Source organism: Rutilus rutilus (genome assembly GCF_951802725.1).
Source record: "Rutilus rutilus genome assembly, chromosome: 1".
Taxonomy (NCBI): domain Eukaryota; kingdom Metazoa; phylum Chordata; class Actinopteri; order Cypriniformes; family Leuciscidae; genus Rutilus; species Rutilus rutilus.
The window spans coordinates 66516981-66529854 of record NC_140209.1 but is presented as its reverse complement, the minus strand read 5'-3'; the positions used below and the strand labels follow the sequence as shown (position 1 = coordinate 66529854).

Here is a 12874-nt window from a genome sequence, read left to right as displayed (position 1 = left end):
TTTCTGAAATAAGGCCACAAAACACATAGTAAATATGTGTCAATAAGACTTTTGACCAATGGATGTCGTCGCCTATAGTTTTTTCTTCAAAATTATGTGAAAATAGTCTTGCTTTATCGTTCAAATAAAACCATACATTGATTTAAATTGATGTAAAACAGGTTTTGCTTGGAAAGCCAATATGCGAGGGGGCGTGAACGAGGAGTGGTTTACACCTGAATTACCACCCACTCTGCATAATGATGAGCCATTCACACAGGTGTGAAACTGGCTGAGCCACAATGCTTGGACAAAAGATATTTAGAAGAAGACTTATATTGACCATTTAAGATTTTGCTTACATCTATCTTGTACATATGTTGTGCTATTTTATTAAAAAGGTTACAATTACAACAATAATTACAATTTCAACAATATTTCAAGTGTACTCTTTCTTTGTAAAAAAAAAGAAAGATTATAGGCCTACATTTTATCTATGTATTCATTACTTTGAATATAGCCAACATTGGAACAGCTAACATCTTAGTTGATGACTTTATTTTTGACAAAAATATTAGGCTATTTTATATATAGATTTTTACTCATCTCAGTATAGCAATACAGTTTGCTAAAACATCATCATTCGTTGACGATAGGCTTATTTACTTTAAATCCAGGAAAGTTGTTAGTGAAAAAATTATTAAAATTAAGATACAATTGATACAAAACGAAATTCGTTTTAAAGAAAGGATTTGTACTTTCTGTTTTGAGGTCTCTGTGAAAGTTTGAAAGTCTTTTAGTGTTTTTTTTTTTAGAGCTCGCGTCCATAATGGAGAAAAAACAGAGCGCATGCCGTTCATTCGTCAATAAACAGAAACCCGAGAAGGAAAAACTTACTAGTATTCCTCAGCTCGTATTCCTCGTATTCCTCATTATTCCTCACAGCGCTGCAAGACGGTGTAAGCAAGTAATGTTCTGAATAAACTTGTGTTTTGGTTTTCTCGAGCTGATGGGGGCGTTCACAGGATTGCGCGGATTACCTCAGCCATTTGCGTTTGAATAGCGTGCGCTCTCCGTGGGCGGAGTCACATTACATTTGAATTAGCTCTAATTAGGTCGACTGGAATCGCTCTCTTTTAATACAGATTTCACAAGATGAGAATATTTGTTTTTTATATAAATTACTTCATTTAAAAGAAGAGATTTCAAGCTTCATAAAGACATATATCACTTGTATGTGTGAGAAGTATTCACTGAGTTATGGTTCATTTTCGGACGCGTTTCAGAATGGACTACACGGACAGAGAGAAGGCAGAACTCGCTTCGTGTTTATTTTTCTTTATTTGTCGAAAAGCACAACACTATGTTTTTATTGTGAGTATACATAAAAATAATACACATTTAACAGAATCGATTGATGTATGGAACTCCTATGGAAAATCAAAGTCAACAGAGTATTCATGAGTTTCTTTTACACTGATAAAAAAAAAGCGAGCTGGTATCGCCGGCGATACCGTCGACCTCAGGGGGTTAAGTTTGCGTCCTTGCTTCAACAATGCTATTTTATTCTTCCTGCTGACAAATCGGATGATGACCGCGGGCTTGTTGTTGCCCTTCCTGGGTAGAGGGTGGCATGCTTCGATGTGATCCAGGTTTAGCTCAACTCCTTTACTTTGGAGAAAGCTTTCCACCTGTTGCTCCACCGAGCGCGTCTCCAGCTCTGGCTCAGCCCCATTGTCCCCAACCACCGCGCGTGCATACGAGAGTGGTTTGATCGGTAGACCGGTGATGACCAGGTCGTTCATCCGGGAGTACTGCTCGTGCTCGTTCACCCTTCGCTCCAAATCCGCAATCCGTTTGTCTTTGACTTCTATTTGGAGGCGAAGCATTTTCACCTCCTCCACTAGGGCCAAGAGGTATTCCTGCTGCCTCCGGACAGCAGTTACTTCTTCGAACAAAAGATCGATGGACTTTTTTACGTCCTCACTGTTTTCTGACATGTTTTTCCTCTGCCGACTCATACTGTGAAGGCGTTTGAATCAGAATTTGGGATCCGTAAATCATCAGTCCAAATACAATTACAACCAACACTCAACGCCGTGTGAACAGGAAGCCTGACAGGAAGTCACCCTCCTGACTTCTGGTTTATCTTACATCTAACAACTCAGCGACTAATTGTAATCAGCAGCAACTGCTAGGGATGTGCGGTATAACGGTACTTCAAAAATACCGGTATATATTATATTTCAAATGGTACAATATCATAATTTTGCTCAATTCGGTATTTGATGCGCTGCTATTTCGAAGTTCACCGCTAGGCGGCAGTGCGCTACCCAAACTGACGCGGGTCACGCAAAACCGCCAAACGGTGACAACGGAGGTACACGATGGATCAAACAGATGAAGCTCATTCTACACGCCCGAAATGAATAAATAAAGAGCAGTAGGAGTGAAATATGGCATTACTTTGCCTACAAAAGTAATGAGAAAGGTGAAGCAACAGACCTCAATGCACCCCTCTACAAACGCTGCTTTAAATTTGCCACGGGAGGCAATGTGACAGATGGAAATAATGTGTTTTACCAGTAAGTCATAGCAAGCATTTGAGTAAGCAGTAGAGTAACAATTAATGGGTTCATATTAAGGTAATTTTGCCATACTCATAGTTGAATGGTATATCATATATTATGGTTAAAGTTGTTACTGTTAGTTGCAGCAGTTACAGTACAGTACTTATCTTATTTCTTATTTTTCATGTGCAAAATGTCATTCTAACAACAGCAGCAGTAAGTGTGAACACGAGTGTTGTAGTTACTAGAATGCTCCAGCAGGGGGAACGTTTGAGCTATGTTACGGTGCACCTTGCTTTCTCCCTTCAGTCATTACACACATGATCTGAGGAAAGTTTGTGTCTGTGCATCTTTCATTCAATTACTCCCCTTTTCAGGTACGAATCTTGTATAATACGTGTTATTGTTTACCAGGGTATTATGTGAATGGATACATGTGTCGAGGAGAGTGTTTTTAGCACAGTTAGTCGAACATTGTGAAGTTAGGACGTTAATTACATGACGACGAGTATGCTAGCAAAATGAGCCTTTAGCAATGTTAACTGCGACCTCGTGGATGAAAGAACGGCCCTTAGTAGCTATGCAGTGACATTGTACTTGTCATAGTTTTGTTCTGTTTACGGTTCTAAAATATACTGAGTATTATTAGAGTTGTAAAGTGTTATGCATGTTATCAGCATAATTGTGTTTTGTATCTCTTGTGTATTGCCATATTACTCTGTAGTTAAAAGTGGGAAATACTTCTGCAGGTATAATTGCTGACTAGAGATAATGGTTAGAATTGTATGTAACGTTATAACGCATAGAATATTATTTTGTATATGTAAACTGTACTGATGTTGCAAATGAGTTTTTATATTCAGTCATTACACACATGATCTGAGGAAAGTTTGTGTCTGTGCATCTTTCATTCAATTGCTCCCCTTTTCAGGGCTTTTACAGCAACACATCAAATCTGGCTAAGCACTTGTCACTTGCTCATACTGACTTGCTCAAAGAGTTCAGAGATCGACAGGTGAGTCCATCATTCAACTAATTTCATTTAGACTTTTATTCACAGCACACATACATAAGAGCTTATCAATTAAATATGATACGGTAAACACGAAAGCTCAAATGTGCTTGCATGACACGCTAGAACCAATGAAGTTTAGGTCTCATAATTTTTGCACTTTCAAACAATTATATATTAAAGGGATACTTCACCTCTGGGAAGATGAATGTGTATTTAAAATAGGTCATTTAAGTAGAAGAAATGTGAAGAAATGTTTGAATTTGGAGCTTTCTAGACTGAGAAAAGCCAGAAAATTTATTTTTGGCTTATGTGGATGAAAGACAACAACTCCCAGAATGCACTTGCTTCGCTGCCTTAGGAGGCCACGCCTACCGGTAAGAGTGCGCAGTTGAAAACAACAAGGCTAGCCTAGTACGTGATGAGTTTGCCAGGGATTTAGAGATGCCCAAAATGTCCAGGATTCGGCTTTTGCGTTCTACAGTCGGCATTCATTCATTATGTTTACTGTGGCGAGCAGGACGAGGCTGACGGCCGCGGGAGAACGGCGCGAGGCCGGTGGCGTCATTACTGAGACGCGCCGGGTCTTGCATCTCTCACGGAGGAGCGGGAATTTTCTTAGCAATGGTAAAACGCACATCAACCGATCACTTGTTTAGCGTTCATGTAAACACTACATTCAGATTCACCAATCGGAATGAATTCAGTTAGATTGAAATGCATGTGCATGTAAACAATGAATGGCGACCGCAGAACGCACATTTTAACCGATGTACATTTTGAACGATCTCGCCCGCCGGACAAGTCCGGGAAAAGGAGGATGGTAACTTAACCCCTACTTACTCAGCTTTCTCCTACTATTCAGCTTTCTCCACAGAACAATAGCCTGCTAGCTTAGCTTCCAAAGCTGACACTGTGTGTACATTCGGTAAGTGAGATCCCACCCTCTATGGGCGGGCTAAAAACATGCAGAACAAAGCCATCTACTGGCTGTAGTCTTTAGCCTCTGGCCAGAAAATCCAGAAAAAAAGGATTTTTTCCAGACAAAAAATACATAAATCTCTTGTCTCAGGGGGATATGAGGGTGGAAAGCATGGTAATTCGAAAATACTACTGGTTTTCTACTAATACAAAGCTTAATGCTAAATCCTGAAGTATCCCTTTAATTGAATTTGAATGAATAAAGAGATTAGAGATATTAATTTTAGTATTAGTGATAGTAAAATTAATAGCATATATCACTGCCGCTGTGGAGGAATTCCCCCTAGAGGAATCAGCCGAGAGAGAGAGAGTAATAGTAGTAATATGGATATTACTAATATGAATGTTAGAATAACACTTTACATTTAAGCTACATTTGTCAACATTCATTAGGTAACCTGACCTAAGAGTATTATAGCATTTATTAATCTAGATCAATCAGTAATTATTATTTAAATATACTAATACATGTTTGACATGTTAACATTACTTTATGCAATGCATTAAACTAATATGAACCCAAACACAAACCAAACAGTAATCAAACCAAGATGAACAAATGCTATGAATGTTGATAATTCTCTGTTGATGCATGACAGCTAATGGTTTACATGTCATTTCATTATTATATTATTATCCTATATTAATCAATTATTATAGATATTAACCTATTTTAATTGTATCATTTTAGGTATCTTTTTTTTTTTATATCTAAATTTTAACCCACAGTATGTTTTTTTTTTTTTTTTTTTTTTTTTTTACATTTTAATACTTTTTGTTAGCACATTCGGTACAGCAGAATTTCAAGCAGCGTTTTTTTAATAAAATTGTTTCAATTCACTTAAATTTTGAGGCTGGTTATTTGTCACCTGTGGTATCGATTTAGTATCGATACCGAGGTATAAGGTTCTGGTATCGTACCGAAACCAAAATTGTGGTATCGAGCCATCCCTAGCAACTGCAATATAAACAAGATTAATAAACGCTTGCTTTTAGTCATTGACGCACACAACTCTGGCAGGAATTAGGAAAAACAACACACAAACCATCTCTCTATGATAGAGCGAAAACTAAACTAAAAAGTTCTGCGCATGGTCACCTGACCAAGGCTGTGATTTGATTGGCTGTCTGTTGCGTGATTGGAGCATGATCACTATTGTCGGCTTGTTCTGTATATTTGTTGGATGTATAATACTGGTATCCAGCAGATGGCGCTGCTGACCTCCTCTTCTACAGTCATACTTGCACACAGCGAAATCTTCTAGACATCCCCCGTCTACAGCCACAATCCATTCTTCAAAAACCTTGGTCACACATTGCTATGGATTTTGTCACTGATCTCCTGGCCTCCCAGGGTAACACCAATTTACTACAGTCATGAATGTTTTTCTAAGGCATGTCGATTAACACATCTACGTAAGCTCCCAACAGCTTTCGAAACAGTAGAACATTTCATCCACTACATGTTTCACTATCATGTACTACCTGAAGATATTGTCTCAGACCGGGGTTCCCAAGTCACATCTCGGGTCTGGACGGCCTTCCACCAATGCAATTTAAATATAAGCCTCACCTCAGGATATCACTCACAATCAAACGTCAAAGCGAAAGGGTAAACCCAGAACTCACAAGGTTTCTTAGATTATACTGTCAACAGAATCGGTCGGACTGGAGCAGCTTCTTACGCTGGGCTGAATATGCTCAAAATTCCCTTCAGAAACCCTCCACTGGCATTAGCCCTTTCCAATGTGTCCTGGGATTTCAACCTCCTCTATTTCCCTGGTCAAGGGAACCCTCTGAGTTTCTGGCCATTAATGACTCGCTCTGACAGAGCAAGACAGTGTGGAACACATGTCCAGCGTCAACGTGCAGCAAAAAGAAACAAGCTTATCATCACCATCGTTCCAACCCCAATTATGTATTTTTTTGTGTATTTGTGTAATTATGTATCTTGATTTTTCACTTGATTCTGTGAGTCGGGGTGAACACCTGTGAACAACCCAATTAGGCAGCACTAATCGAGTCTCATGAATGTAGTCACACTTTTGTCAAGTAAAAAATTACATTGTGGTTTGTTTTTCACCAAATACTGTCATATGCCCCCCAGAACACTTGGAATATATGACACGTGTTTCATGGGGCCATTTATACTTTTGCCTCTTTTTTTAGCTTGATGCTGTTCGCTATTCACTCCCATTATGTGAATGGGTGTGAGCTGGAATTATTTTTTTTTAATTCTCCTTCTATAGTCTAAAAAAATAAGGGCATACTGCATTAGAACAGCAGCAGGGTGAGTAAATGATCACTTAATTTTTGGGTGACCTATCCTTTTAAGTGAGTTGCATAGAATATTAGAATATAACACGTTGACATATGTGTATATACATATATGACAGCTTACTATTATTTTGCACAGACCAGCTGAAATCCCCTTAAATACCTCAATTTGTTGAGTTGACAGTTTGGAGTCTTAAGTCCAATAGAAAGCAGCTTCACTCCTGAATCCTGCAGGTCATTGTTACTCAGGTCCAGCTCTCTGAGGGAGTTTGATGATTGTAGAACTGAAGACACAACTTCACAATGCTGATCACTGAGATTACAGTCTGTTAATCTGAAAAAAGAGAGGACTCTGATTAATGCTTGTGTACCCACCAGATCGCACGACTTTCTTGGTTAACCAAGTACAACATAAAAGAACATTGATCACATTGATTGTATGTGTATAATGTTTTATTTCCTTGTTTATACAATCCTTTATAGTGGAAAAAAGAGTCTTGTTAGTTGAATAGTGTCATTTGAAATTATTACTTTTTATTTTTGTTGGACTTTTTGCCTTATTGATTGATAGTACTGTGACACATAGATGGGAGAGAAAGGAACAGGATCAGGAAGGGGCCTTAAATCAGACCGAATCACTGTCATGTATTTTTCAATTTTATTTGTATTTCAATTTTCACAATACACATTGTTTTAATGCTGCAATTAACCTCTGATTATAGTGGTTCTAAACCTTGCTTTTAACCCTGGGTAAAGGAACGTTTCACATTTGTAAGTTAGAAGTGGGATTAGCACCACTTCTTACACAGAGTAATGAAACCCTTGTCCAGAGTAATGAAACCCTGGTCCGGAGAAGGATTAGAGTCGCTTTTGTGCTGTTAATCCCACATTGCGGTGCCAAACTTGCACAGTGTGAAACGATACAGTGTTAGAATGTTACGGCTAGATACTTAGCAAAGGGCAGCCAATCAAGTGCCTCATGTTCATGTGTTGGACAGTCACAGAAATTGTATAAACAGTTGTTTCAGCGTTTGATGGGAAACATTTCAAATGGCAACAGAAAACTCAACAATTGGAGTGAAGAAGATACATTTTCATTCTTTCCTTTACAGTCCAAAAAGACCATATAAAAAAACTTGATAGCATTCGGCAATATGAGGACGGGCAATGCAAGAGCCTTGATGTAAACAACACATGGTGTTCGTCCAATGACAATAATAACACAAATATGCAAATAAGAACGTTAACCCAGGGTTTAGGAATGTACAGCATGAAACATCGGTTTATAAATACCCAGGATAAATTGTTAAAGGATAATTCCGGTATTTAACACTTTGAGTCTATTTTGTAGTTTGTTTTGGATAAACTAGAGTGGTGAACACAGAAATTTTGACAATGGTTCCTGACTCGACTTTTTGACTATTTTAGAATCGCATTTGACAGCTTCAGAAAGGAAGTCTATGGGCATGCACAAACATGTCCTTAACCCTCTGAGGTCGACAAACGCGCGGGCGCGTTTTGCTGGATTTTCTCCACATTGTAGCACTATAAACAGTGATGCACATAAGTGGTGCGCAGGTGCGCATGCGCTACCCAATTAAACAATGCGTACCAGATGAATTGCCGCAACCCTCATTTGCGTACCTAAGATTTGGGGATAGATAGGTGCGCAATCTGTGGTGTTGGATAGGCCTCAGAACTAGAGATGCGCGGATGGGCTATTTCATCCGCAACCGCATCGCAAAACTCATCATCCGTCCGCCATCCATCCGCACCACCGTTTTTGACCAATTTTCGAAACCGCACCCACCCGCCATCTGCTGATTGGGCAATGCAAGGCGCTGCTGATGACAGCCGCGAGACTAGAAAACTCTCTTACCTCAGAATATCAGCAGTGAACTCCGTCTCCGATCGGCGCACATGGACAAAAATAAAAAATATTTAAATAAATAAATAGCCTAAATTAAACGAACTTCGGCAAACCTGACCGTACAATATTTTCATTGTAGCCTAATAGAAAACGCATTTTGGCACATCATTTAGGATTTTTCATTGGTGCGCCATCAGCTAGCCTATGCCTACAAAAGACAGATTAAATTTAATATTAATAATTGATCCATGTCGGTATACACAGCCTAATATTTTACACTTAGGCTGTAATAAAAAAATAGCCTAAACAATCAAGATAGCCTATTTACTTTTTTATTTATTAAAACCACGAAATCGGTTAATGAAACATGGATTAAAATTAAGATACAATTAATACAAAACGAAATTCGCTTTAAAGAAAGGCTTTGTGCTTTCTGTTTGAGGTCTCTGTGAAAGTTTGAAAGTCTTTTAGTGCCGCGGCGCTTTCAGAGTGGTCGCGTCCGTAATGGAGAACTGTCACTCACGTAAGATTGTTTTTTCTCATAAATGACAAAATAGGCCTACTTAAAAAAAAAAAAAAAAATTATACATAAAAAAGGATGGATTTATAGCGTTTTGGGGGAAAGAAATGGATGGATGACCTTCTATTGCCTTTGTTTTTAATTCTCCTTTTTTTAGTTTGTCACGTAAAGTTACCTCCTTCGCCGGCGTTGCCATCTCTGATAATAACAAGCAGTCTGCATAGACTCGACTAGGCCATATTAGCCTACTGCCTGATAAAAAATGTACTATTTTAAAGTGTGCTCGGTTTTTTTTTTTTTTTTTTTTTTGGATGTAGGTATAGTCAGATAACAATATTTAACAATATATTAGGCTATGCATCCCTCTAATTTGTTCCTCCCGTGAGGTGGGTTAAGGAAAAAATGCATTTGAAAATGTGAGGACCAATCAACAACCCCAGGTTCTCCCGTGAGAACAAGACCAAAAATGTTATGTGCACCCCTGACTATAAACTTAAATTACTCCGTCATTTATGGTCATACAGAAAAAAGAAATATAAAAAAAGAATCTGTGATATTTCTCCTTTTGTATGTGTCCACTTACAATCAAATCAAAACATTGTGCTTTTGTAAAATAAAGAAAATAAACAGGGTGTGCGTTCTGCCTCTATGTCGCGGTGAACTTTTTTTTCTTGAGCACGTCTATAAACTGAAACAAAACAAATACTTGTCACACATTTATGAGCCATATACCTTTATAAACATTTAAGTGTGTACTTTTAAATGATCGGATTCAAAACGAAAACAAATATTCTCTGTTTAAGTAATTTGTATAAAACCAACAAGATGTCCAGCTTCTCAAACGCTTGCTTATTACAGTTAATTTGGCCACGCCCACTCGCGCAAAAGATATTCACATGCAAATCTCCACATGGAACGCGGACTCGCTCATTACCTCAACAACAAAACACTTCACTTCACTTTTCGTCGAGTTTGAAAGACGTGCCTGAGCTTACATTGGATTTAGGCTACTTCAGAAGAAGAAGAACGCGATTTGAAGACAAGAAAGATGTAAGGTAAGAAATTCTTACATATTAGTTTGTTATTGTTGCATAAATGTCACCTTGCAGTTGAACTGTTGCTAGATATATGGGGAATATTATAATATTTAGACCCGTGTTTACTGTTACTGTGTTTGTGGATATCTGCTCAAACGTAGATATGTATGTTTAATGTTTTAAACATAATGTTTTATATTTGAGCGCGATCGCGTTTGAATGTATCATGTTTTGCAGCGCGATCGCGTTTGAATGTATCATATTTTGCTGCGCGATCATGTTTGAATGTATCATGTTTTGCAGCACGATCGCGTTTGAATGTATCATATTTTGCTGCGCGATCGCGTTTGAATGTATCATATTTTGCTGCGCGATCACGTTTGAATGTACTGTATCATTTTTTGGATGAAAGCAAAACGCACCAAACGGCTTCATGTTTTTATTATTATCTCATTTCATATCATCATAACGGATGGAAACATTTGAAGTAACATGATAATCAATATATTTTTCTCTAGCTTAGGCTAGTTGTTACTGAAATCTTTTGGAAGATTTATACTGCTATAGGTTATTTATTGTTATTATTATTTTATCCGCACTGCGCATATACCTTATGCCTACAAGGCACAACAAACCTGGTGTTCATTATATTATATATTGTTGGAAACATTTGTGTGTGTGTGTGTGTGTGTGTGTTCTGTGAATTTTAAAAAGGAATTTTAAAAAGCAATTTTAACCAGAAAAATCTAATATTTATTTCCAAAATCGTGCAGGCCTTTCTCTTGATATCAGTATGTTCACTTTTTTTTTTTCAGGGCCCGGATGCCACTGAGGACTTCAACATTCACATGAGTCTCTGTACGTGAACACGGTAAAGTGAAAATCTTTTTTTAGGAATGGCACAAAGGTCTCTGTCTTTGAAGTGCTTTTTTGGCATTTGTTGTGTATCTTTGGATTATGCTGTGTTGTAAATAAATCCAAACAATTTAAAAGCCATTCTTTTTTAAATCTCCTCATTTACAGTATTGTGCAAGGTTGCTCAGAATGACAGGGCTGATAGCTCCTAATAGGGCCGTTAGGGGAGGTTCTTTGTCTTTCTCAGGTGAGAAAAGCTTACATATTAATGAGCTCCCGCATAAAGCTTTTTCACACAAAACACGTCGTAAAATTTTTAAATCAATATATTGTCTTATCTGAATGAGCAGTCAGGGTGATTTTCACATAGTTTTGCAGCAAATATTCTAGGCTATGTCATACAATTTTCAAAAGTCTTGTGAAGAAATAATCAGTATGGGTTTCATGGCCTTATTTCAGTGAGAATTTTTTTTGGTATTTTCACAAACCACGCATAAATGTCATTATCTCAAAACTACAAACTTTTGCATACATGCTGCTGATATATTATTGTAGCAGAGTTTGTGCTGAATACAGTGTAATTAGACTTTAGCCATGAAAATGTCACAAGTAACAGAAATAACCAGAAATGTCAGAGCATGTCAGAACACCTCCAGGGCCCAGAAAACAGCTCAGACCTCAGAGGGTTAAAACAACCCTAAACATTTTTTTTCAAAACTGTGCAACTCACCGAGTGGTTAGTGGTGTTCGTTGATGTTCCAAAACAAGTAGTGTAGCGAAATACAGTTTCTGTCATGTTTTATTTGGCATTTTGTAAAATCCCATTGATTTCTGTTGGAGGACCCATTGCTAGTTGATATTACTGCGCTACCAGAAATGGAAAGGGGGCTGTTTAGGTTTGGTTGTAGTCTTTTCGCTCGGTTTTTAGTCTTTTTTTACTGTCTATGCGCTAGACACCGAGTTCTGTACCGCGTCCTTGTACGGCAAAGTGGTTGTCGCCATCAAGTGGTCGGGAGTGTGCTAACGCTTCAGACTCAAATATCGAGCGGAAGTTTATACGCGGTTGTGAGGTATCTGAAAAAATAGTTCCACTATAGTAAAATAAACGGATTGGAATCATACATTGCGCCGATATATTTGTTTTTATCATCAACTAACTCCACTAACCACTCGGTGAGTTGCACAGTTTTGAAAACGAATGTTAAGGGTTGTTGTAAGGACATGTTTGTACATGCCCATAGACTGCCATTCTGAAGCTGTCAAAGGCGATTCTAAAATAGTAAAAAAGTCGAGACAGGAACCATTGTCAAAATTTCTGTGTCCACCACTCTAGTTCATCCAAAATAAACTACAAAATAGACTTAAAGTATTAAATACCGGAATTATCCTTTAACTCTCTTATCACAGTTACAGTACCATAGCATTAAGGCCCGGACTAGTGGGCTCAGAGACAGTTTCTGGTCAATCCTGTTCCTGGAGTACCCACAGTACCCACTGCACACTTTCAAATTCAACTCATCAGCTAGTTAGTAAAGACTCCAAGACCTCTAATATGTGTGTTAGATAAGAGAGACATCAAAAATGTACAGTGCTGGGATTGAAAACCACTGACCTAAATCAAGATATTTCTTATTTTAATACATCATCACCGCAACTAGATATTTGAGGTAGCCTAATTTTAAAAGTGTGATTTCGAGACCAGGAAAAGGAATATATTTTTCTAAAAATGCTTAATCCTTATCCAACAAATAATGAACAATGGAGAAATCATGT

At 37.9% G+C, this 12874-nt stretch overlaps 1 protein-coding gene across 1 annotated transcript in view; it reads right to left on the bottom strand.

Moving 5' to 3' along the window:
* The window catches only part of LOC311295331 (NACHT, LRR and PYD domains-containing protein 4-like), a 107631-nt gene that overhangs the window by 69100 nt on the left and 25657 nt on the right, over positions 1-12874 (bottom strand). Inside the window, exon 4 of the mRNA XM_084416653.1 lies at positions 6983-7153. Within this exon, the coding sequence (XP_084272779.1) occupies positions 6983-7153 (171 nt within the window). The remainder of the gene's footprint in view (positions 1-6982; positions 7154-12874) is intronic.